The following is a 24,192-nucleotide window of genomic DNA, read 5'->3' on the forward strand; positions in this document are numbered from 1 at the left end:
ATCCGATGAATTTACTATGGTGTAAATTGCTTAGTTGATATGGGGTAAGGGACCAAGCAATGAGGTCATCGGTCCCTAGATTGAAAGGACAGCATCATCTGCAAACAGTCTAAGATGGCTGCTCTTATTGTCACTTAAATTATTTATATGGCTTAGGAACAGCAGAAGACCTACAACATTACCTTGGGTGACTCCAGATACAACTTCTATTTTGCTCAATGACTCGGGTACCATGAGCTGCGACGTTCCTGACAGGAAATCGTGAATCCCGTCGCACACCTGAGATGATACTCCGTAGGTGCTTTGATTAAAAATCTTTCATGAGAAAAAGGTGTCAACAGCTCTCTGAAAACCTAGAAATATGGACTAAATTTGAAATCTCCTGTTAATAGCACTCATTGCCTGGTGTGAATAGAGAACTAGTTATGTTTCATAACAATGATATTTTCTGATTCCATGCTGTGTATCAGTAGATCATTTTCTTCGAGGCAATTCACAATATTTGTACACAGGATATGTTTCAAAATGCTACTGCAAATCGACATCAGCAATATGGATATGTAAATCAGTGGATTACTCTTGCTTCCTCTTTGATGTAGGTCAGTAGATTACTCCTGCTACCTCTTTGTATAGGTGTGACGTGTGCAACTTTAGTCTTTAAGTAGAAATCTTCCTTCGAGCAAGTGGTTGTATATGATTGCTAAGTATAGAGCTATTATATCAGTGTAATGTGAAAGGAACTGAATTGGTATACAATCTTGCCCTCATCAAGTGATTTATGCTGCTTTGCCACACCAATGAGATCTACTTCTGAGTTACATTGGCAACTATTCACGATTCAAATTCAGGAATATTCACTTGGCCATCTTCAGTGGCCATGCGAATAATGGGAAAGTCCCTTTTGCTGAAATGTGAAACATAAGGTCTCCTGTTGTTGTTGTGGTCTTCCGTCCTGAGACTGGTTTGATGCAGCTCTCCATGCTACTCTATCCTGTGCAAGCTTCTCCATCTCCTAGTACTTACTGCAACCTACATCCTTCTGAATCTGCTTAGTGTATTCATCTCTTGGTCTCCCTCTACGTATTTGACTATGGTCTCCTATGTATCTTTCATTTTTTTTACACGTCAAGTTCTGTAGGACCAAATTGAGGAGCAAATCTCAGAGGCCATGGAACATGCCAGTACATGAAATTACAACATAAAAGTAATAACAGATAAAAATAAATGTTTATGAAACTGAAAAGTAAGTCCACAAGTTTAAGTAAACACAATCAACACTGCAACAAGAATCAGCTTACTTTTTCAAGGAACTCTGTGACAGAATAGAAGGCGTGACCCATGAGGAAACTCTTCAGTTTCGATTTAAAAGCGCATGGATTACTGCTAAGATTTTTGAATTCAAGTGATAGCTTATTGAAAATGGATGCAGCAGTATACTGCACACCTTTCTGCACAAGAGTTATGGAAGTCTGATCCAAATGCAGGTTTGATTTCAGGTTTGATTAACTGAGTTAAAGCTTCTTACTCCTGGGAATAAGCTAATATTGTTAAACAAGAAATGACAGTAAGGAATATACTGTATATATTGAGAGGCCAGTGTCAAAATACCCAGACTCGTGAACAGGGGCGACAAGAGGTTCATGGACTTGCACCACTTTTTGCCCAAACTGCCCGTTTCTGAGCCAAAAATATCCTTTTAGAATGGGAAGAGTTTTGTGCAAAAATGGTGCATTAAACAGGATCTGAGAGTTAGTTCTAAGGAGACTATCGTGCTAAAGCTCTTCGATGAAAATCTACCTGTGAAGGGGATAGTGAAATATCTAGGGGTAACCTTGGATGAGAAGCTAACTAGGACGTCTCACATTAAGGGCATCTGCTCCAAGGCACAAAGTACTCTAGTGAGTACTAAGAGGGCTTGTGGCAAAAACTGTGGCCTAAGCCCAAGGGGTATGCACTGGATATACACCACAGTGGTTAGACCTAGGATTTCCTATGGGGCCGTAGTGTGGTGGAAGAAGGTAGAACAACAGGTTGCTGCTAAGGAGCTTGCTAAGGTGCAGAGATTGGCCTGCTTGGCCATAATAGGTTGAATTAGCAGCACACCAACCACTGGAATGGAAGCCATGCTGGATATGTCTCCACTTCAACTTTGGGTCAAGATCGAGGCAGCAGCTGGGGCACACAGACTTAAAACTGGCAAAAACTGGGTCTCATTCGGATATCCAGAATCGCACACTAACATAGTGAGTGAGGTAAATATAGGAATGGCTGGGGAAATGTCTGCCAACTGTATAACAGCTCCCAACTGCTTCGACTTACAACATAATAATTGCAAGTAGGGAGCAGTGGGAAAAAAACAGTTCGACACCATACGGGGGACATAATTTGGTTCACCGATATTTGGTTCACCGATGGGTCGAAAACAGACCAAGGCATTGGGGCAGGGGTGTACGGGGTTCAGCCAAGACTGGAGAGCATCATCTCTCTAGGAAAACTGGCCTCTGTATTCCAAACTGAAATTACTGCAATCAGGGCATGTGTGGAGGAGAATATATGTAGGTGCTACAATGACTGTAGCATCTACATCTATTCAGACAGCCAGACAGCCCTGAAATCATTGGCAGCTCCTGAAACAAGATATAAGATTGTTGCAGATTGCCACAAGGCTCTGGTGGAGCTAGCGGGAAGGTATAGGGTAAACCTAGTGTGGGTCCCTGGCCACTGAGGGATCTGTGGCAATGAACAAGGTGATAGATTGGCTAGGTTGGGGCAACAACTCCATTTATTGGACCAGAACCTGTCCTGACAATCACCAAGACTATGATCAAATTAGAACTACAGAACTGGCTTAGGAAACAGCGTGTAGGGTATTGGACCGAGGTCGATAAACAAAAACATGGTAAGGTAATGATGCCCAAGCCATGTTTTAAAAGCAGCTCTGTAATCCTGGGATTGAACAGGAAAGAGATCAAACTCATAACTGGACTGATGACCGGCCGTGGGAACTTCAAAAAACACCTACACACAATGGGATAACAGAAGAGGACCCTAAATGTAGGATCTTTGATGAGGGTGAAGAAAACGCATCACACCTAATCTTCAAATGCATGGCATTGGAGAGTAAACGACACAGAATCTTCAGGACAACTAGACCTGAAGAAATTGTGTCTAACAAAAAACTGGTAGAGGGACTCCTTGCACTATTTAAGGATACTGGTTGGCTTTCCTAGCTATACAGGGAGCGATACCGCACAGTAAACCTAGTTTTGATGCGGGCAGTGGCGGATCAGACCTAAGCTTTTTTAGCTTCCCTATTAAAGTCAATCAGTGGGAAGAGTTACCCCAGAATATAATACCATACCACATAAGCGAATGAAAATAAGCGAAGTAGACTAATTTTTGTGTGGAACTATCACTCACTTCAGATACCGTTCAGATAGTAAAAATGGCAGCATTAAGTCTTTAAACAAGATCTTGAACATGTGCTTTCCATGGCAATTTACGATCTATTTGAACACCTAGAAATTTGAACTGTTCAGTTTTACTAATCATATGCCCATTCACTGAAGTTAAAAGGTCAGGTTTCGTTGACTTATGTGTTAGAAACTGTAAAAACTGAGTCTTATGTTGCACATGAAATCCTTTGCTACAAACCTAGTGTCATCAGCAAAGAGAAATATTTTAGAGTTACCTGTAATACTAGAGGGCATATCATGTATATAAATAAGGAACAGGAGTGACCCCAACACTGATCCCTGGGGCACCACTCCACTTGACCGTACTCCACTCAGACTCCACATCACATCCATTCTCAACACTGTGAATGTTGCTAAAGTAAGAGGTGAACCAATTGTGAGATACTCCCTGTATTCCGAAATGGTCCAACTTCTGGAGCAATATTTTGTGATCAACACAAACAAACACCTTAGTTAAATGGAAAAAAAAATATGCCTTGCATTCGAAACCTTTTGTTTAACCCATCCAGTACCTCACAGAGAGATCAGTAAACTGCAAACTGATTTTATGTCGTCAACCTTGCGTTGCTGACCAGACACTTCCTTCACAACTGACCACATGGTTTTAATTTCATCCTGTGAATTAGCTATTCTGTTTGCATGTCACATACTCTTTTGCCTTCCTAATAACATTTTAAGCATCTTTCAGTACTGTTTGTAAAGGACTGCTGCAGCTTGATTGTGACTACTTCTAACACGTTTATATAATTCCTGTTTTGTTCTACATGATATCCTTATCCCACTAGTCAGCCACCCAGGCTGCCTATTTCTGCTAGTAGCCCATTTAGAACATTGTAATTGCCACTCTTGTTCCTTCACAAGGTTTAAAAAAAACACTCTATTGCTGTTGGCTTAACTTTCGTACATTGTTTGTAATTACATGTGACGTTTGTTTGAGTACAAAAGCCTTTTAGTACTAAAATTTGTGCATCATGGTCTGAAAGGCCATTCACGCTTTTACTGACAGAATGCACATCTAGTTGTGGAAATGGAAATGCCGTGTGACTAGGGCCTCCTGACGGGTAGACTATTCGCCTAGTGCAAGTCTTTAGAGTTAATGCCATTTCGGCAACTTGCTTGTCGATGGGGATGATACGACGATGATAAGGACAACATGACACCCAGTCCCGGAGTGGAGAAAATCTCCCACCCAGCCGGGAATCGAACCCGAGCCGTTAGGTTGGACATTCTGTCGTGCTGACTGCTCAGCTACCAGGAGTGGACATCTAGTAATGAAGAATGAGTAAACTATTGTCTATGGCTGTGCAACTGTTTCCCTGCACCCTAGTTGGGAAAAACACAGCCTGCATCAGATCATATGTATTAGGAGATCTATCAACATCCTTTTTCTTACACCATCATGCACAAAATTTATATTGAAGTCACCCCATATAACTAATTTCTGGTAATTCCTACAAAGTGAATCAAGAGCCCTCTCTAGCTTGAGCAGAAATGCTTTGAAATCAGAGTTAGGGGACCTATAAACAACGACAATTAGAAGTTTAGTTTCACTAAATTCAACTGTCCTGGCACAGCATTCTAATATCTATTCAGTGCAGTGCCGTGATACGTCTATGGACTCAAGTGGAATACCGTTTTTTACGTACATAGCCACTCCCCCACCCCGCACGAACTCCTTGAAAAACAGCCAGCTAATCTGTATCCTGGTAAAGGAAGCCTCTGAACTGCACAAATTATTTAAGTGTGCTCCGACATACCAATAATTTCAGACTCAACATCTGTAAGCAGTTCACTAACTTTATCTCTAATACCTCTTGTATTTTGATAAAATATGCTAATTCCTTCTCTACTTGGAAACAAGACATACTCTGAAGGTGAGCCCGTAGAGAGGCATCCTTTAAGCACGTATACCTATCAGCTGACTTCAATCTAAAAAAGGTGCACCTCTAACACCATCTACTACAGGAATTTTTCCATGAGTGATCCCACTGCCACCAGGAAAGTGTGTTGGGACCCTTGATGTTCATGTTGTACATTAATGACCTTGTGGACAATACGTATAGTAACCTCAGATTTTTTGCTGGTGATGCAGTTACCTATAATGAAGTACTGTTTTAAAGAAGCTGCATAGATATTCAGTCTGGTCTTAATAAGATTTCAAAGTGGTCCAAAGATTGGAAACTTGCTTTAAATTTTCAGAAATGTAAAACTATGCACTCAAAAAACGAAGAAACGTTATAGCCTATGACCATAATATCAATTAGTCACTGTGGGCATCAACCAGTTCATACAAATATGTGTGTGTAACACTTTGTAGGGACACGAAATGGAATGACCACGTATAATCAGTCATGGGTAAAGCAGGTGGTCGACTTCGGTTTATTGGTAGGATATTGGGGAAGTGCGATCAATCTACATAGTAGATTGCATACAAATCACTTGTGTGTCTGGTTCTAGGATATTGCTAAAGTGTGTGGAACCCATACCAGATAGAACTAACTGGTGATATTGAATATACAGGGTGGTTCGTTGATACTGACTGGGCCAAATATCTTACGAAATAAGCATCGAACGAAAAAACTACAAAGAACAAAACTCGTTTACCTTGAAGGGGGAAACCAGATGGCTCTATGGTTGGCCCGCTAGATGGCGCTGCCGTAGGTCAAACGGATATCAACTGCGTTTTTTAAAATGGGAACGCCCCCATTTTTTATTACATATTCGTGTAGTGTGTAAAGAAATATGAATGTTTTAGTTGGACCACTTTTTTCGCTTTGTGGTAGATGGTGCTGTAATAGTCACAAACGTATAAGTACGCGGTATCACGTAACATTCCGTCAGTGCGGACGGTATTTGTTGGTGATACATTACCTGTGTTAAAATGCACTATTTACCAATTGCAGAAAAGGTCGATATCGCGTTGATGTATGGCTATTGTGATCAAAATGCCCAACGGGTGTGTGCTACATATGCTGCTCGGTATCCTGGACGACATCATCTAAGTGTCCGGACCGTTCGCTGGATAGTTACGTTATTTAAGGAAACGGGAAGTTTCCAGAATGAAATTTTCACTCTGCAGTGCACACTTCACTTCAGAGTGAAATTCCCATTCTGGAAACATCCCCTAGGCTGTGACTAAGCCCTGTCTCCGCAATATACTTTCTTTCAGGAGTGCTAGTTCTGCAAGGTTCGCAGGAGAGCTTCTGTAAAGTTGGGAAGGTAGGAGACGATGTACTGGCGGAAGTGAAGCTGTGAGGAAGAGGCGTGAGTCGTTCTTTGGTAGCTCAGTTGGTAGAGCACGTACCTGCGAAAGGCAAAGGTCCCGAGTTCGAGTCTCAGTCCGGCACACAGTTTTAATTTGCCAGGAAGTGTTCAGCCACATATGAAATGCCAACCACGACCTGCAACAAATGATGATGCCCAAGTAGGTATTTTGGCTGCTGTCGCAGCTAATCCGCACACCAGTAGCAGACAAATTGTGCGAGATTTGGGAATCTCAAAAATGTAGGTGTTGAGAGTGCTATGTCAACATCAACTGCTCCCGTACCATATTTCTGTGCACCAGGAATTGCATGGTGATGATTTTAAATGTCATGTACAGTTCTGCCCAAGAGAAATTATGGTACGATGACAGATTTTTTTGCATGCGTTTTATTTAGCGACAAAGCGTCATTCACCAACGGCAGTAACGTAAACCGGCATAATATGCACTATTGGGCAACGGAAAAGCCACGATGGCTGCGACAAGTGGAACATCAGCGACCTTGGCAGGTTAATGTATGGTGCGGCGTTATGGGAGGAAGGATAATTGGCCCCCATTTTATCGATGGCAATCTAAATGGTGCAATGTATGTTGATTTCCTGCGTAATGTTTTACCAATGTTACTACAAGATGTTTCACTGCATGACAGAATGGCGATGTACTTCCAACATGATGGATGTCCGGCACATAGCTCGCGTGCGGTTGAAGCGGTATTGAATAGCATATTTCATGACATGTGGATTGGTCGCCGAAGCATGATACCATATCCCGCACGTTCACTGGATCTGACATCCCCAGATTTCTTTCTGTGGGGAAAGTGGAAGGATATTTGCTTTCGTGGTCCACCGACAACACGTGACAACATGCGTCAATGCATGTGCGAACATTACAGAAGGCGAACTACTCGCTGTTGTGAGGAATGCCATTACACGTATTGCCAAATGCATTGATGTTGACATACATTATTTTGAGCATTTATTGCATTAATGTGGTATTTACAAGTAATCACGCTGTAACAGTATGCATTCGCAGAAATGATAAGTTCACAAAGGTACATGTATCACATTGGAACAACCGGAATAAAATGTTCAAACGTACGTGTGTTGTGTATTTTAATTTAAAAAACCTACCTGTTACCAACTGTTCCTCTAAAATTGTGAGCCATATCTTTGTGACTATTACAGTGCCATCTATCACAAAGCGAAAAAAGTGGTCCAACTAAAACATTCATATTTCTTTACATACTACATGAACATGTAATAAAAAATGGGAGTTCTTATTTTTAAAAAACGCAGTTTATATGCGTTTGACCTATGGCAGCACCATCTAGCTGGCCAACCATAGCGCCATCTGGTTTTCCCCTTCAAGCTAGACAAGTTTCGTTCTTTGTAGTTTTTTCGTTTGATGCTCATTTCGTGAGATATTTGGCCCAGTCACGATCAATGGACCACCCTGTATACAGAGGTGTGCATAAATGGTCACAGGTTTGTTTAATTGTGGGAAAGTGTCACAGAGATATTAAAGGAACTGAACTGAAAGACTCTTGAAGATAGGTGTAAACTATCCTGAGAATATCTGTTAACAAAGTTTCAAGAACCAGCTTTAAATGATGATTCTAGGAATATACTACAGCCCCCTATGGGGTATTACTTGTATGGGGGTCGTGAAGGTAAGATTAGAATAATTACTGCACACACAGAGGCAGTCAATCAATCATTCTTCCCGTACTCCATATGTGAATGGAATGAATGAACAGGAAGAAATCCTAATAACTGGTGTAATGTGACACACCCTCTGCCATGCACTTCAGTGGTTTGCAGAGTATAGATGTAGATGCAGAGTGTAGTCAAATTAAATCAAACAATGTTGAGGAAAGTAGACCTGGAGGTGCCATACTAAAAATGGATTTTTGCTGTCTAGGCATTTGGGAAGGTTGTGGTTCTGTTTTGCCATCCAGATTTAGGTTTCCCACAGTTTCCTGATCAACTTGAGACAAATGTTTGGATGGTTCCTTTCAAAGGAATCTCCCCATCTGAGCGTGTGCTTGGTCTCTAGCCATTATGTCTTTGGTGGGATTATAAATCAATCTTCTTCCTTCCTTCATTCCTTTTAACTAACTAGCAATCCTTTTGCTTTGTTCTTCTAATTCAGGTATAGGAATTTTGCTGTTAGGAAGCAGATGCAACAGTGCTAATGGCAGAGGGTTTCTAGCAATCTGAAATTTCTTTCAATGTGACATTGTTTTAATAGAACCTGTTTTTTGCAGTTCTACTGTTGGAGTTCCCCCCAAATCGACACAGCTTAAGGTGGAAATGCAGACACTGTATCTCGATAGTGAGACTGAGAGTATAGTATTGGAGGCACTCAGGAAGCTTCGTGGTCCGGTATGTCTGTTTTGCACCACTGCTTTTAAAAAATAAACTGTCTCTGTGTGAACTACTTATTTAAAGCATTTTACATTTTATAGACCAAGACAGAATAAAAAGCATTGTATACTTATGGCAGTAAGATGTAGCATATCTTCGATGTTTTGTTTTGTGTTCTTATTATTTATTTCTCTCATTGACTGTAATAGTGCCTTTACCTTTCTTACCCCACTTGCCAGCACTGTGCACATATGTAGAACACCTTTCATTAACAGTAATTAATTTTGTTGTAATATTTGTATATGTACTTCATCTGACAATGTTTCTTTAACAGCAGATCCAAGAAATTGTAAGGAAGATATATAAAGTACAAAATGTTCTCTAGGCATTTTCAGTCTGACTACCCATGTGTAGTTTCAAACATGTTCGAAGTGACTGTCATCATACTTGAAACACTTCTCGTTTTCAAAAAATGCACTTGATACTGTTGATTATTATTATATCCTGTGTTCTACAACATTCACTTTAAACGCATGGTACTGAAACTTCCTGACAGATTGAAACTGTGTGCTGGTGTAGGACTCAAACCCAGAACTTTACATTTACAGGCTGTGCTCTCACCAAATTCAGTCCCATAGAAGTGAATTTTTCGATTTAAGTCTTGGTCTGGTACACAGTTTTAATCTTCAAAGAAGTTTGAAAGTGGCGTACCCCCCCACTGCCAAGTGAAAGACTCATTCTGTTATCATTGTATTACCTTTTACCTCCCTCAGAACTTCACGCTGCGTGACCAGTCGTCATACCGGGACAAAGGAGGAAGGCTGAGTTGCCAGTATTGGATGGATCGAGGCCAACTCAGAGTTCAAGGTGGCGTCGACTACTCTGCCAGACCGAAGCAAAAGCAAGATGCACAGACTATTGCCAACATTTTTGCTCTGGGAAGACTCGAGGGGTGAGTGTCTTTGATATAAATTGCTGTTGGCTCCATAAATACATGACTGTGAGGAAAATGATTTTTATGCTGTAATGCAGTGTGAAGAATTGTGGCTAGGTGTCTGGCATTGTGGAGGTGGGGGAAAAAGTGGCCAAAAAGGAGGAGGATTCAGATATGGATGGGTGTGTTGACTGAGGGCATCAAATAAACAGGGGGAAGACAAGAGTGGGGAGGAGATAGGACAGAGGGGGGTGGAAACTGTTGGGTGGAGGGTGTTGGGCAGTATGTTACCACAGGTTCGGGCCGGGATGATTATAGGAGCAGAAATGTGCTGTATCAACACTGTATCAATGATTCGCGCTTGACACAGATTTCGTAACTGTGTGGATTGTTGATGTAGTATTTGATCCCCAAATAGTTATATTTATTCCTATTGATCCCACTTCATCCCTCAGCCTGCCACACTTTAGTGATTAGTTTTCCGCACCTTCCCATGCCATACAAACTTTTGATCTTCAGCCTAATCCAGCTCCCACCCCTCTCCTTTTGCTTATTGCATCCCATACTCTCCCATACCTTATCATTCCTTTTCTCCCACATTTCTGTACTTTAACGTAATTGTGTGTATTTTTATGCGGTTTCACATAGTTTCATCTATGTTAGTGTATTTTTACGTACAGGGTGACATAGAATAATGGGAATGTTTGAAATGAGTAGTGGCAGCCATGTGCAAGTGGCAGCACTGCAGGTTCGTGACGGTTAGTGTGTAAACAGTCTGTCATTTCAGTAATCATAGCTCAGTGGAATGCACAATAGTGTGCGTTAGCCATAAAAATGTTTTATAAAAGCAATGATAGTTCGATAGCAGCGCAGAGGGAGTTTTGATGTTTTTATAATTTAGGACATCATGATGCTGTTCTGTCAAAATGTGATAAAATGTTGGATTAATAACTTTGAGGAGACTGGTCTGCCCTCAAGAAGAAACCAACAGGACAACCAAGAAGTGTGCGTTCTCCAGTGAACATTGATGATGTGTGCAAGTCTGTCTTACGGAGCCCACGGCATTCAATTTTTAAGCAAGCAGCAGTGGTTGGTATGTCCCGGGAGAGTGTTTGCAGAATTCTTCATCTTGATTTGAAATTTCATGTGTACAAACTGCAGACGGTGCAACAATTGAAGGAAAAAGATTACCGATTACAAATAGGATTCTATCAACAAATAACAAAAATAAACAATGATAATGGATTTCTAAACAAATTATGGATGTCAGATGAGGCACATTTTCATCTCACAGTTTTTGTGAATAAACAGAACTACCATTGCTGGGCAAACTCAGATACTTATGACGTTCATGAACACCCTTTACATGCTAGTAAAGTGACAGTATGGTGCGGTGTTTCATCACACGGGATTATTGAACCCTATTTTTTTGCAAATGAACAGGGAAACACAATAAGTCACAATGCCGATCATTTCGTGTAGATGTTACAAACTTTCATTACACCTGCAGTGAACAACTTTCCAAACATTCAAGAAGCCTGGTTTCAACAGGACTGAGCGACATCACACACTGCACGGCAGTCAATGGCATATGTGTCAGAAATGTTTGGCAACCATTTGATCTCACAATTCGATAACATTCCTGGCCTCCTAGATCGCCAGATTTATCAGTTTGTTATTTTTCTTTTTTTTCCCTTGTGGGGCTACCTCAAGAGCAAAGTCTACACGACTCGAACAAGAACCCTGGATGAGTTAAAACAGAGAATTCGGGATGCAATTCACAGTATCCCAGCTGAGATGTTACAGCGGTCAATGAGGAATCTCAACAGCAGGTTTCACGAATGTATTCGTACAGGAGGATGCCATCTAAAGGACATAGTGTTTAAAAAAATGATAAATGCCATCAATGTTTCTTAAATGGCAACGTTGTAAGGTTTCAATTACTGTGAATGCAATTTCTTTCTTTTTTCATCACTTCTAGTTTTATTGGATTGTGGAAATGTTCCTGTTTTTCTGTGTCACCCTGTATTTTTGCATATTTTTACATATCTGTGCGTATTTTTTTTGTGTGTGTGTGTGTGTGTGTGTGTGTGTGTGTGTGTGTGTGTGTGCATGTCTTTACATACTTTTTATTCATTTTTACAAACCTTGTCACTTACCCAGCTCCTCTCTCTACCATCAACTCTTATTTTGTTCATTTCTGTTTCATTCCTGTTTTCTTTGCACCATTCCTGCCACAATGCAGCCCTACTCTATCTTTCTGCACCAGTTCTGAAAAGTATCACTTTCCCTGGCTAAAACCCACTCCCACACCCCATTTTTAAAATGCCTCCTAAACCAAGGAATGCCCCCAAACAGCCTAACGGTAAAGATTCCTTTCTCTGTATCCCACCCCTTCCTTTCGCAGTGACCTACATCTTTTCAGATTCTTCCCCCACAAACCTGTTACTGCAAAAACACATCTCCATGGCACAGGCATCGTGGAACCACCTCTGATCCCTCCGCAACATACTACTACTGTGTAATCCCTACTCCTTTTATTTGATCTCCGACATTTAATCCCTTGTCCTCCAGCAAATGGTGGATTCCAGACACGACTTCCATAAGTTATTTAACCTGCTGACATCCTATTTCCTCCTTGGGGCACCACTATCCAGCCCCTATTGTACCCACCCATTACAGCATCTAAACTTGTGTAGATGACCTTTTCAACTTGCTACATTACCCAAAACTCCCTACCAACTCTCCACCAAATCCACAGTTGAAAGTTTCTGATAACACTGTTGTTAACTGTTCCACCAAGACCTTCAGCTCCACAGAAGTTTCAGTCCTATCCAAATGCCTCACCTTTAGCCTTACTCACAATTTTAACCATGCTGAGCTTGTTAAAGACCTACTCTCCTCCTGATCCTTGCAATGGAAACACTTCTTTGCCACCAGTCCCTCCAACCAAAACCACCCCAATTACTAGAGTGAGCCCTGCCTCTTCCAGTTCATACCACCATCCAACCGTGACTCCCTCCCACCTAACCATCCACTGGTCACCTTCCAGGAATTTCTTATCTCCAACTTATCCACACCATCCTTCCCCAGGTCCCTTCTTCACAACACCAACCTTTCAGTAGAAGAAAGAATAGCCATACACAACCTCAAAACAAATCTTGACCTAATCATTGTACCTGCAGACAGAGGTTCAACCACTGCTGTTATGAATTGCAGTGACTACTTGGCCTCCATCGATCATCTGACTACTCCACCTATAAACTTTGCCAGAGTTATCCCATCCCAGAAGTCCAACACAAGCTGCAATCCCCCACTTAAAGCCTTAGTCCCTTACCAGAATATCTCTCCCGAATCCATTTCCCTCTTCACCCCTACGAAACCCTGCACACCCACCTTCTACATGCTCTCCAAAATCTACAAACGCAACAATTCTGGACGTCCCATTGACTGGTTATTGTACCCTCACTGAAAGAGTTTCAGCCATCATTGATTAATACCTCCAACCAATTGCCCGCAATCTAGCCACCCACATCAAAGACATCAACCACTTCCTTCACCAACTCTCCCACATCCCCACCCCTTTACTCATCACTGTTGACGCCACCTCCCTATACACTAACATCTCTCGTGCCCATTGTCTTACCGCCATTGAATGCTACTTTTCACAATATCGTTCAGACTCCAAACTCACTACCTCATTTCTCATGCACTTCATTGACTTTATCCTAAACCACAACTACTTCTCCTTTGAAGAGAAGGTGCATAAGCACATCTGTGGCACAGCCATGAGCATCCACAAGGTCTCCTGCTATACCAACAAAGTCTGGTTCAGGTTCATTGATGATATCTTCATGACCTGGATTCAGGGCCGAGACACCCTATCTTTGTTCCTTCACAACTTCAACACCTTCTCTCCCACCCACTTCACATGGTTCTCCTCAACCCAGCATGCTACCTTCAAAGACGTTGACCTCCTCCTCTCTGGTGGCTCCGTCCACACCTCGTTCCACATTAAACCCACAAACCACCAACAGAATCTGTATTTCGACACCTGTCATTCCTTTCACGCCAAAAAGTCTCTCTCTAATAAACAGGCCTAGAAAAAAATGTGCCCAAAGGGGGGAGGGGCAGTTGTTAGGTGATGGGTGATGAACCTGAAACTGGGACAGGCAGGCACAGAGACTGACTTCATTGCTTCTTGTCCGTGCAGCTCTGCTGCAGCCTTGCTCGCAGTTGCCTCACAACACTGAGTCAGGTAGTAGAGCCGTAACTCCCATGGCTGTGTGTGGAGCGAGACCACATTCAGTGTAAATGGTAGTCTGTTGTGTTGCCCAGGTCAGACCACAGTCCGATGACTGCAGAACAATGCCTGGCATTGGCAGAACCCAATTGCTCAGACCTGGAAGGTCTTCATTTGTACCTCGGACCATGTGGCTGTGGGTGTATCTCCAGCAGAAGGTCATGTTGAGATGGTGGTACAGCACTGGTGGTCTCGGCCAAAGGCCACCCCACAGCAGTCCTTGGCTTGTAACCTTACTGCATTGATATAGCTGTTTCAAGAGTGTGTCGGTGTCTCTGTACCAGACAACAATCTGTAGCCTGTGCTGACAGCCTGGTCGGCTGATCCAGTAGTGTTTATGCAGTAGACTGGGCCCTGTTAATGCGGACTACTGCACACTTCAGTGCTGTCGGAAGGTCCTGAAGGCTGGTTATTGGCCAGAGAGCTAGAGAGCTGGGTGACTACTAAGGCAGCTGTTTGTATGGTGAAATGATACACAGTTGGCTGCAACTTGCACCTTGAATACGGCACTGAGCTCCGGCCTCAGGCCGTACTGTTTGTTAGATAAGGCTGAAAACTTTGCTAGCTTACTGTTGGACAATCCCCCCTCCTCCCTTCCATACTTTAGCTCTGCACTTCAATTAGGGTTGTGTCACGTAGAGTTTGATCTGGGAAGAAAGGGAGAAAGAAAGTTAGTGGGAGGGTGGCTGGTAGCTGGGATGAAATGGCAGCAACTGCCCAGGATAGGAATATTCCACCAGCAACAGTGAGTTCCTTAGGGATGTTGAGTAGTGGATTCAGGGGGAAGAACAGAGGAAGACTGCCTGGAAAAGTGAAATTGGAATCCCGGGGGAGGGATGGAGTTGGGTGTGGGGCAGGACCTAGCAGTTATGTTTTTTGTTTCAAGGACTTGTGCAATTCATCTCTTCTTCCTCTTCTTCTCTTTTTTTTTTCCCTGGTCATATTAACAGGTAGTGCGTTTCATTGCTGTTTGCAGGTATGGCTTTGAAAAGAACCACTGTGTCGAAGCCCTGGAGATCAGCAAGGGGGATGTAGGCTTGGCTCTGGAGCTGCTGCTGTCGCAGTATTTTCAGATGCCGATTACCTTCTCCTCCGACATTGCCTTGCCGTCCAGTGCGACGGGAAAGAGTGAATTAAATTGCGATCCACTATCACCGGAAGATGCGGAGTACATAGTGACGCAGCGTGCCGAGGAAAAGTCTTCGCTCGAATCAATATACGAGGGGAGCTTCAAGGAACGTGTCGTGAATCGTGTGTGGGTGTTGGAACTGCAACTCGACTACTTACATAGGGTGAGCAGCCAGTGCTTTTTACTACTCGTGCAATATTTTTTTTTTTTAAAGGCTGCCAGTTACCCAGATTATATGTATGAGGATACTCATAAAGTTTTAACTATCACCTCAAAAATTAAACCGTGGCTCTGAAACTTGGAACATCTGCTCCTCTTTATGTACTCACCCTTCAATGTGACATATTTTCCCCAATGGCGAATGACTTTTTGGAGATAGACACATTCCACTTAATAATTCACCTTATCATCATTCCTGAAAATTCTCCCTTTTGAAGGAGATTACTGGGGGAGGAGAGTAATTTTTTTTTTAATCAAAAGTGGCAGCCTGTGTGACAGTGTCCCATGCAGAATGACATGGGCGATTGTAGTGGAACTTGAGCAAAAACACCCCCTGGGTCAGATTCTCCCTGCACCCCCCTCTTGGCAGTCTCGTGCAATGTTTTTGGAGACTTTGGCAGTATGTTTCTGTGACAATTTGACCCTTATGAGTTCATCTGTTAGAATCATATCACAGCAGTGATCGAAAAAACACCCAGTATTACCTCACACAGTGATGTTTGTCTCTTAATCATTTTATGCAGTTGTAAATTCATTGCTTGCCTTGTTATTTTCTTTTGGAGTCGTAGCATTTAACTGTGATGATCAGATGGCTAAAGATGGCATCTGGTTGGCCTGACACAGCTGCAACATTTCCACTGCTGCTTTGATTTGGTGGGCGAGAGCAGTCACAGAACCCGGCAGGCAGTGAAATTTCTCATATCCAAAAGGTTGTCTGAGGTGTTGGGTACTTATCTGTGAAACCTTTTTGCTTTTTCTACTATTGCTTCAATTTTGATACGCAGGTATCAAGCATAAATCCCTAGACACTTCGTGCAATTTTAGTATTCTTCTCAAAGACATGGGCTGCCAATATGTTCATCATTCAGACATGGATATTTTGCAAATCATAAGTAAGTGCATGGCAGAGAGTTCATTGAATCACCTTCACAATAATTTGCTGTTGTTCCACTCTTGTACAGCGTCTGGAAATAACTGACACCTATATCTTTCCTTGCAAGCTTTGATTTCCCTTGTTTTATGATGATGATCATTTCTCTCTATGTAGGTCAGTGTTAACAAAATATTTTTGCTTTCTGAGGAGAAATTTGGTAATTAAAATTTTGTGAGAAGATCCCTGCCACAGTGAGAAATGCCTTTGTTTTTATAATGTCCACTCCAAATCCTGTATTATGTCTATGACACTCTGTCCCCTGTTTCTCGATAATACATAATGTGTTGCTTCTCTTTAAACTTTCTCATAATACACTATTAAACCTATCTGGTAAGGATCCCACATCGTGCAGCAGTACTCCAAAAGGAGACACACAAGTGTAGTGTAGGCAGTCGTTTTGTAGATCAGTTGCATCTTCTAAGTGTTCTGCCAATAAAATGCAGTCTTTGGTTCGCCTTCCTCACAACATTTTCTATGTCTTCTTTCTCATTTAAGTTGTTTGTAATTCCTAGCTATTTAGTTGAATTTATGGCCTTTAGATTTCACTGCTGTATTGTGTCATCTAAGTTTAACGGAATCCTTGTCGCACTTGTATTGATGACCTCTCACTTTCCATTATTTAGGTTCAATTTCCAATTTTCGCACCATACATGTATCTTCCCGAAATCATTTTGCAATTTGCTTTGATCTTCATATGACTTCAGTAGACAACAAATGACAGCATGATCTGCAGACAACCTGAGGTGGCTGCTCACATTGTCTCCAGTTATATAGGTATGGAACAGCAGTGGTCCTGTAACACCATAAATCACTTCTGTCGGTTTTGGCCAGTTACTTGAACTGTGACCTCTGACAGGCAATCAAGAATCCAGTCTCAAAACTGAGACTGTTCCATAAGCACACTATTTAATTACAAGCCACTTGTGAGGTACAGTGTGAAAAACCTTCTGGAAATCTAGAAATATGGAATCAGTTTGAAATCCCTTGTCAATAGCACTCAACACTTCGTGCGAGCAAAGAACTAGTTGTGTTTCACAAGAATGATGTTTTCCAAATCCGTGTTGACTGTGTGTCAGTAGACCATTCTCTTTGAGGTAATTCGTGATGTTTCAGTGCAATATAAGTTTCAACATCCTGCTGCATATCGGTGTTAATGATAATGGCCTGTGACTTAGTGGATTACTCCTGTTCTTCTTCTTCTTCTTCTTCTTCTTCTGCAGCTCTACAACTCATGACAAGTCTTAGCCTCTTCAACTATCTCCTTCAATTTATCCTGGTCACTTTTAACCATTTTCCAGTTTCTGTAGAGTATCTTCTGTAGGTCTTCTATGACACCGTCCTCCCATCTAGTTTTTGGTCGACAACATTCTCTCTGTCCACCTGTCTTTCCTTGTAATGTCTTTTTGATATTTCTGTATCATTCATCCATGCCATTGTCCAGCCCACCTCACCCCTTGCGGGTCTGGGGGTTAGAATAGGTATTCCTGCCTGTCGTAAAAGGCGACTAAAAGGAGTTTCACATGTTTTGGCCTTTATGTGATGGTGCCCTGTAGGTTTTGACCTCCATTCTTCAAAATTTTCCCAAAGAGCGAGCCAGTTGGGGAGGGGCACCTTACATGGTGCATTGTGTCCATTGTGCATTGATAACTTTAGTCTACTGTCTCGGCGTCGCATTGCAGCCCCGCCTATTCTTCATCTCTTGGGCGAGGACACCTTCATGGGTGCATTTTCCACCATGCACTCTGCAGTGTCGCTTTCTGCGTTGACGATGACCGAGGACTTCCTAGCACCTGATATCCAGCATGGTAGCCAGTTCGTTGTGGTGGGGCCACCATGTTCCCTGTTGGTTGCAGCTCCCAGACCACACAGGGACCGCTCTGCTGATGCCTGCGCCATTAATTCCCCACATATGCCAAGGGATAGATGCCCATCCCCCTGGGGCATCGCAATTCCCGGCAATGGCCATCCTGCCCGGTGCTTGGTCCAGGGTATCTCATTACACAGGGATCTTCTTTTGCAGTCCGACGATGAGCTGCGCGCCAATTTAGAGTGGTGAGGTGTAAATTTCGTCCAGCATGTCCACCGGAATCTGAGGGATAATCAGGTTGCCACCGGTGCCTTCATCGTGGCCTTTGAGGATGATACGTTGCCCGAGAAGGTCAGGGTGATGGTCTACCACTGTGATGTAAAGCCCTATATCCCTCCCCCGATGCGGTGCTTGAAGTGCTGGAAGTTCAGCCATACGTCTTTCCCCTGTACTTCCAGCATCACATGTTGAGATTTCAGATGCCCATCACATACCAATACTCCATGTGCCCCACCTCCCATCTGTGTCAGCTGCGGAGTGCACCATTCACCTTGCTTGCCAGACTGCAGGATTCTCCAGAAAGAAAGGACCAACTGACATACACTGAGGCAAAGAGAAAATTTTTATGCCTTCATCCTGTGCATATGACATCATCTTACACAGCTGCTACAACAGTTGTGGCACCATCAGCTACGCCAACCCAATTCATCTCTCAGAGCCAGAAGACTACGCCTGCCCCTTGATGGTAGGGGGCATTTCCCTCTCTGTTGCTCCTGCACCACCTACTTCGAGAGCAACACCTCCTCAACCATTGGGGATGTCCGTCTCCACTTCTAAGCGTAAGTCTTCTTTGGCTTCTATTGCTAGTAAGGGCCCCCTTGGCTGCCTTCCCAGGTTTCTGCTAGTGGGAAAGACGACACCACCAGCGGCTGAAGAGCCCAAAAGCAGCTGGTCGTAGGGCTTCACTCTCATCCACTGTCCGGGAGACCGAGCCAGTCAAGTCCTCACAGCCAGGGAAACCCAAGAAGCAGCGAGACAAATCCAAAAAGCAAACCCCTAAGACAAAGGAAATTCCGTTGGCACCCACACCACCGCTACCTACAAGCTCTGAGTCTTAGGATGGGGTGGAGATTTTGGCGTCCGCTGTGGACCTAGATCTCGCCAGACCCTCAGACACAATGGATGTGGACTACTCGGGCAACAATCAGTGGCAGCAGGTGACTCTGAAGTGTAAACTGCCTCATTGACTGTCCCATGCCTTCCCAGTCTCACGATATCATCTTCCAGTGGAATTGTGGGGTTTTTTTCCACCGCGTGGCTGAGCTATGGCAGCTGTAAAGTTTTACACCTGCTGTCTGCATTGCCGTCCAGGAAACACGGTTCCCGGCAATGCGGACCCCTGCCATCCGCGGCTATAAGGGATATTACAGGAACTGTAGTGACTATAATCGAGTGTCAGGTGGAGTTTGTGTTTATGTCCTAAACTCAGTTTGTAGTGAACCTGTGCCCCTTCAAACCCCTCTGTGGCTGTCAGAATAAGGATGACACAGGAAATAACTGAGTGCAATGTATATCTTCCTCCACATGGTGCAGTACCTGTGAATGTATTAGCTGCACTGATTGATCAACTCCCTAAACCTTTCCTACTTTCAGAAGATTTTAATGCCCATAACCCCTTGTAGGGTGGCACCACGCTTACTGGCTGAAGCAGAGATGTCGAAACTTGACTGTCTCAGATCGACCTCTGTTTCGTAAACACTGGGGCCATCTCACATTTTGGTGTGGCTCATGGTAGTTACTTGGCAATTGATTTACCGTATTTACTCGAATCTAAGCCGCACCTGAAAAATTAGACTCGAAATCAAGAAAAAAAAAAAAATTCCCGAATCTAAGCCGCTCCTGAAATTTGAGACTCGAAATTCAAGGGGAGAGAAAAGTTTTAGGCCACACCTCCAAATCGAAACAAAGTTGGTCCATTGTAATATGAGACACAATTTAGGTCGAATGAATGACGATACAGCTACAGTAGGTTCGAGTCGTAAGCTTAGCAGTTAAGCTTTACTAGGTAGCCATTGCTATGCGTCACGCGCTCCGTCCGTATTTATACGGGTACCTTTCCTTTTTCACGTGCTTCGTATGGTTTGAATTGATTGCTTATTTTGCTTTGATCTGGTAAGTGCCGTTCTCTTTGTTCTAGGTGTTTACGTCACTCTAAGCTGAAAATTCATTACTGTACTGTGTCATGAGTTGTTTCTCGCATTCTGATAATGAGTGTTTACGGCCTGTACCCGCTCGCAGAATGGCTTGTTTTCATGTGCGCTACCGCCGCTTACAATAAAAAAAGAGAGGAATCGATTCATAGCAAAACAATGGCAAGAGACTGCTATTTGTTGTTACTTACACTGCTGCTTTCTTTGATAATGATCAACAAGAGCCAAATAATAGACTGCTTTTGATAGAAGGCGTTCTGAATGAGAGTTTAGCGAAAATTTTTCTCCGTTTGAAAATCTTTGCAGACGCCTCTTTAGTACATTACATTCTGCACAGAAATTAGAGTCATCTTAGATTTAAAAATCGAGTCAATTGCAGTGCTTCATTTCTGACTGTATCACTATTAGGCATAAGAATAATACGAATATAAACATGACATGATATGTATATTCTTCCGCGTTTGCTGTTCTCACCCTAGTTTCGTAGTTTATTAGGCAGACAGGATTTAAATGAGATAGCAGCAAACACGAAAGAATACACGGCAAAATATTCATATTCGTATTATTCTTATGGCGAAGAGAATACTGTATGTGATTCACAATTCATAAAAGTTCCTATTAGCAACCATCTCTTCTCAAAGGTAGGAAACAATTCAGAACATAGGGTTGGCCATATTGACAAAACATCCCAGTCTTGCCAGTCAGATTTTCGTAGTACATTCAACATTGAAATGCTGCTACATTCGAAAATGAACAATACAGAATTTGTATTTACTTCTTGTCTAATGTATAAAATGCAGTGGTCGAAACTCGGGGCGGAGAAGAAGGCTCGTCTTCCACCCCCTCTCTCTCTCTCTCTCTCTCTCTCTCTCTCTCTCTCTCTTTTTCTTTTTTACTGACGCGGAGGTTTTGGCGCTAGTATTTATCTTTGTGCCGGCAAAGCATGCCTATGCAGCGCTACATATATTCGATGGCGGAAGACAGTTGTGGTGGCACCTACCAACATTTTTCAGAACTTCCGCTTACTTTGCACTCGATTCTAAGCCGCAGGCAGTTTTTTGGATTACAAAAACTGGAAAAAAAGTGTGGCTTAGATTCGAGTAAATACGGTATCAATTTGCAGCCCAGGACTTCTCCCATTTATCCACTGGAGAGCACATGATGATATGTGTGGGAGTGACCACTTCCCCATCTTCCTGTCACTGCACCGGCATTAGGCCCAGGGATGCCTGCCCAGATGGGCTTTGAACAGGGCGGACTGGGAAACTTTCACCTCTGCTGTCACCGTTGAATCTCCCCCACACGGTAACATCGATGTGATGATAGAGCAGGTGACTACAACAATTCTTTCTGCGGCAGAAAATGCGATCCCTCACTCTTTTAGGGTGCCCGAGGCATAAGGTAGACCCTTGGTGGTCGCCAGAAGTAACTGAAGCAATTAAGGTGTTGGCGAGCTCTACAGCGGCATAAGTGGCACCCTTCCATGGAGCACCTCATAGCCTTTAAACAGCTCCATGCCCGCATTTGCCAACTTATCAAATGACGGAAGCAGGAGTGTTGGGAGAGATATGTCTCGACCATTGGGTGCCATACATCACCTTCCCATGTCTGGGCAAAGATCAAACGTCTTTTCCTGTACCAGGCCCCAACAGGTGTCCCTGGTGTTGCCATAAATGGCGTGTTATCTACCGACGCAAACACGATTGCCGAGCACTTTGCCCGAGCCTCTGTGTCGAATCCCCCTCCCCCCCCTGTAGCCTAACGCACTCTCAAACGGTGGCTGGAAGGGAACATCCTCTCATTCACTATGTGCCCCATTTAAAGAGTGGGAGCTCCTCAGTGCCCTTGCACATTGCCCTGTCACAGCTCCTGGGCCTGGTCACACTCACAACCAGATGGTTAAACATCTCTCATCTGACTACAAGCGACATCTCCTTGTCATCTTCAACTGGATCTGGTGCAATGGCATCTTTCCATCACAATGGCGGGAGAGTACCATCATTCTGGTGCTCAAACCCGGTAAAAACCCGCTCGATGTGGAAAGCTATCGGCCCATCAGCCTCACCAATATTCTTCGTAAGCTGCTGGAACGTATGGTATGTCGGCGGTTGGGTTGGGTCCTGGGGTCACGTGGCCTGCTGCCTCCATGGCAGGGCGGCTTCCACCAGCATCGCTCTACCACTGATAATCTTGTGTCCATCTGCCATCTGAACAGCCTTTTCCAGACGGCAGCACCTGGTTGCCGTCTCTTTAGACTTACGTAAAGCATATGATACGACCTGATCCTTGCCACATTGTACGAGTGGGGTCTCTGGGGCCCGCTTCCAATTTTTATCCGAAACTTCCTGTTGCTTCGTACTTTCCATGTCCAAGTTGGTGCCTCCCATAGTTCCATCCACATCCAGGAGAATGGAGTCCCACATGGCTCTGTATTGAGTGTCTCTCTATTTTTAGTGGCCATTAATGGTCTAGCAGCAGCTGTCAGGCCCTCTGTCTCACTTTCTCTGTATACAGATGACTTCCGCATTTCGTACTGCTGCTCCAGTAATGGTGTTGCTGAGTGGCGCCTACAGGGAGCCATCCACAAGGCGCAGTCATGGGCTCTAGCCTGTGGCTTCCAGTTTTCAGCCGCAAAATCGTGTGTCATGCACTTCTGTCGGCGTCGTACCGTTAATCCGGAACCAGCACTTTACCTTAATGACAGTCCACTCACTGTAGTGGAGACATATCGATTCCTAGGACTGGTTTTCGACGCTCGATTGACTTGGCTCCCTCATCTTTGTCAGCTTAAAGCAGAAGTGCTGGCAACACCTCAATGCCCTCCATTGCCTGACCAACACCAATTGAGGTGCAGATCGCTCTACATTGCTGCGACTCTACAGGGCCCTTGTCCAATCCCGAATTGACTATAGGAGTGTGGTTTATGGTTCGGTAGTGCCTTCAGTGTTGCATTTACTCTACCCTGTGCACCACTGCAGGTTTTTACTAGCGACAGGAGCTTTTAGAACGAGTCTGGTGACTAGCGTACTGGTGGAGGCTGGGGTCCCTCCTAGAGGCTGGGGTCCCTCCATTGCAGATCAGACATGCGCAACTGCTCACCAGTTATGCAGCACACATTCGTAGTTTCCCTGAGCATCCGAATTACCATCTCCTTTTCCCACCCGCGGCAGTCCATCTCCCACATCGGCGGCCCAGGTCGGAGTTAACGATTGCAGTTCGCGTGTGGTCCCTTCTCTCTGAACTGGAGTCCTTCCCTTTACCATCTCTACTTGTGGTCTGTTCACGTACGCATCCATGGTGTATGCCTCAGCCGCAGCTTTGTCTGGACCTTTCACGCGGCCCTAAGCACTCCACTAACCCTGTGGCTCTCCACTGTCACTTCCTCTAGTGTTGACGTGTTCCGGAGCTCTGAAGTTGTTTACACTGATGGCTCGATCACTGATGGTCGTGTTTTGCTTTGCCTACATTCACGGCGGCCATAGTGAACAGCATTCCTTACCCGATGGCTGCAGTGTATTCACTGCAGAGCTGGTGGCCATTTCTTGTGCACTA

General features: G+C 43.7%; 1 protein-coding gene across 1 annotated transcript in view; it reads left to right on the forward strand.

The window, feature by feature from the left end:
- Positions 1-24,192, forward strand: part of LOC126106294 (putative ATP-dependent RNA helicase DHX57) — a 228,608-nt gene that overhangs the window by 3,326 nt on the left and 201,090 nt on the right. Inside the window, exons 2-4 of the mRNA XM_049912514.1 lie at positions 9,005-9,122; positions 9,878-10,056; positions 15,318-15,633. Of these exons, the coding sequence (XP_049768471.1) occupies positions 9,005-9,122; positions 9,878-10,056; positions 15,318-15,633 (613 nt within the window). The remainder of the gene's footprint in view (positions 1-9,004; positions 9,123-9,877; positions 10,057-15,317; positions 15,634-24,192) is intronic.

This window comes from Schistocerca cancellata, chromosome 10 (assembly GCF_023864275.1).
Source record: "Schistocerca cancellata isolate TAMUIC-IGC-003103 chromosome 10, iqSchCanc2.1, whole genome shotgun sequence".
NCBI lineage: Eukaryota > Metazoa > Arthropoda > Insecta > Orthoptera > Acrididae > Schistocerca > Schistocerca cancellata.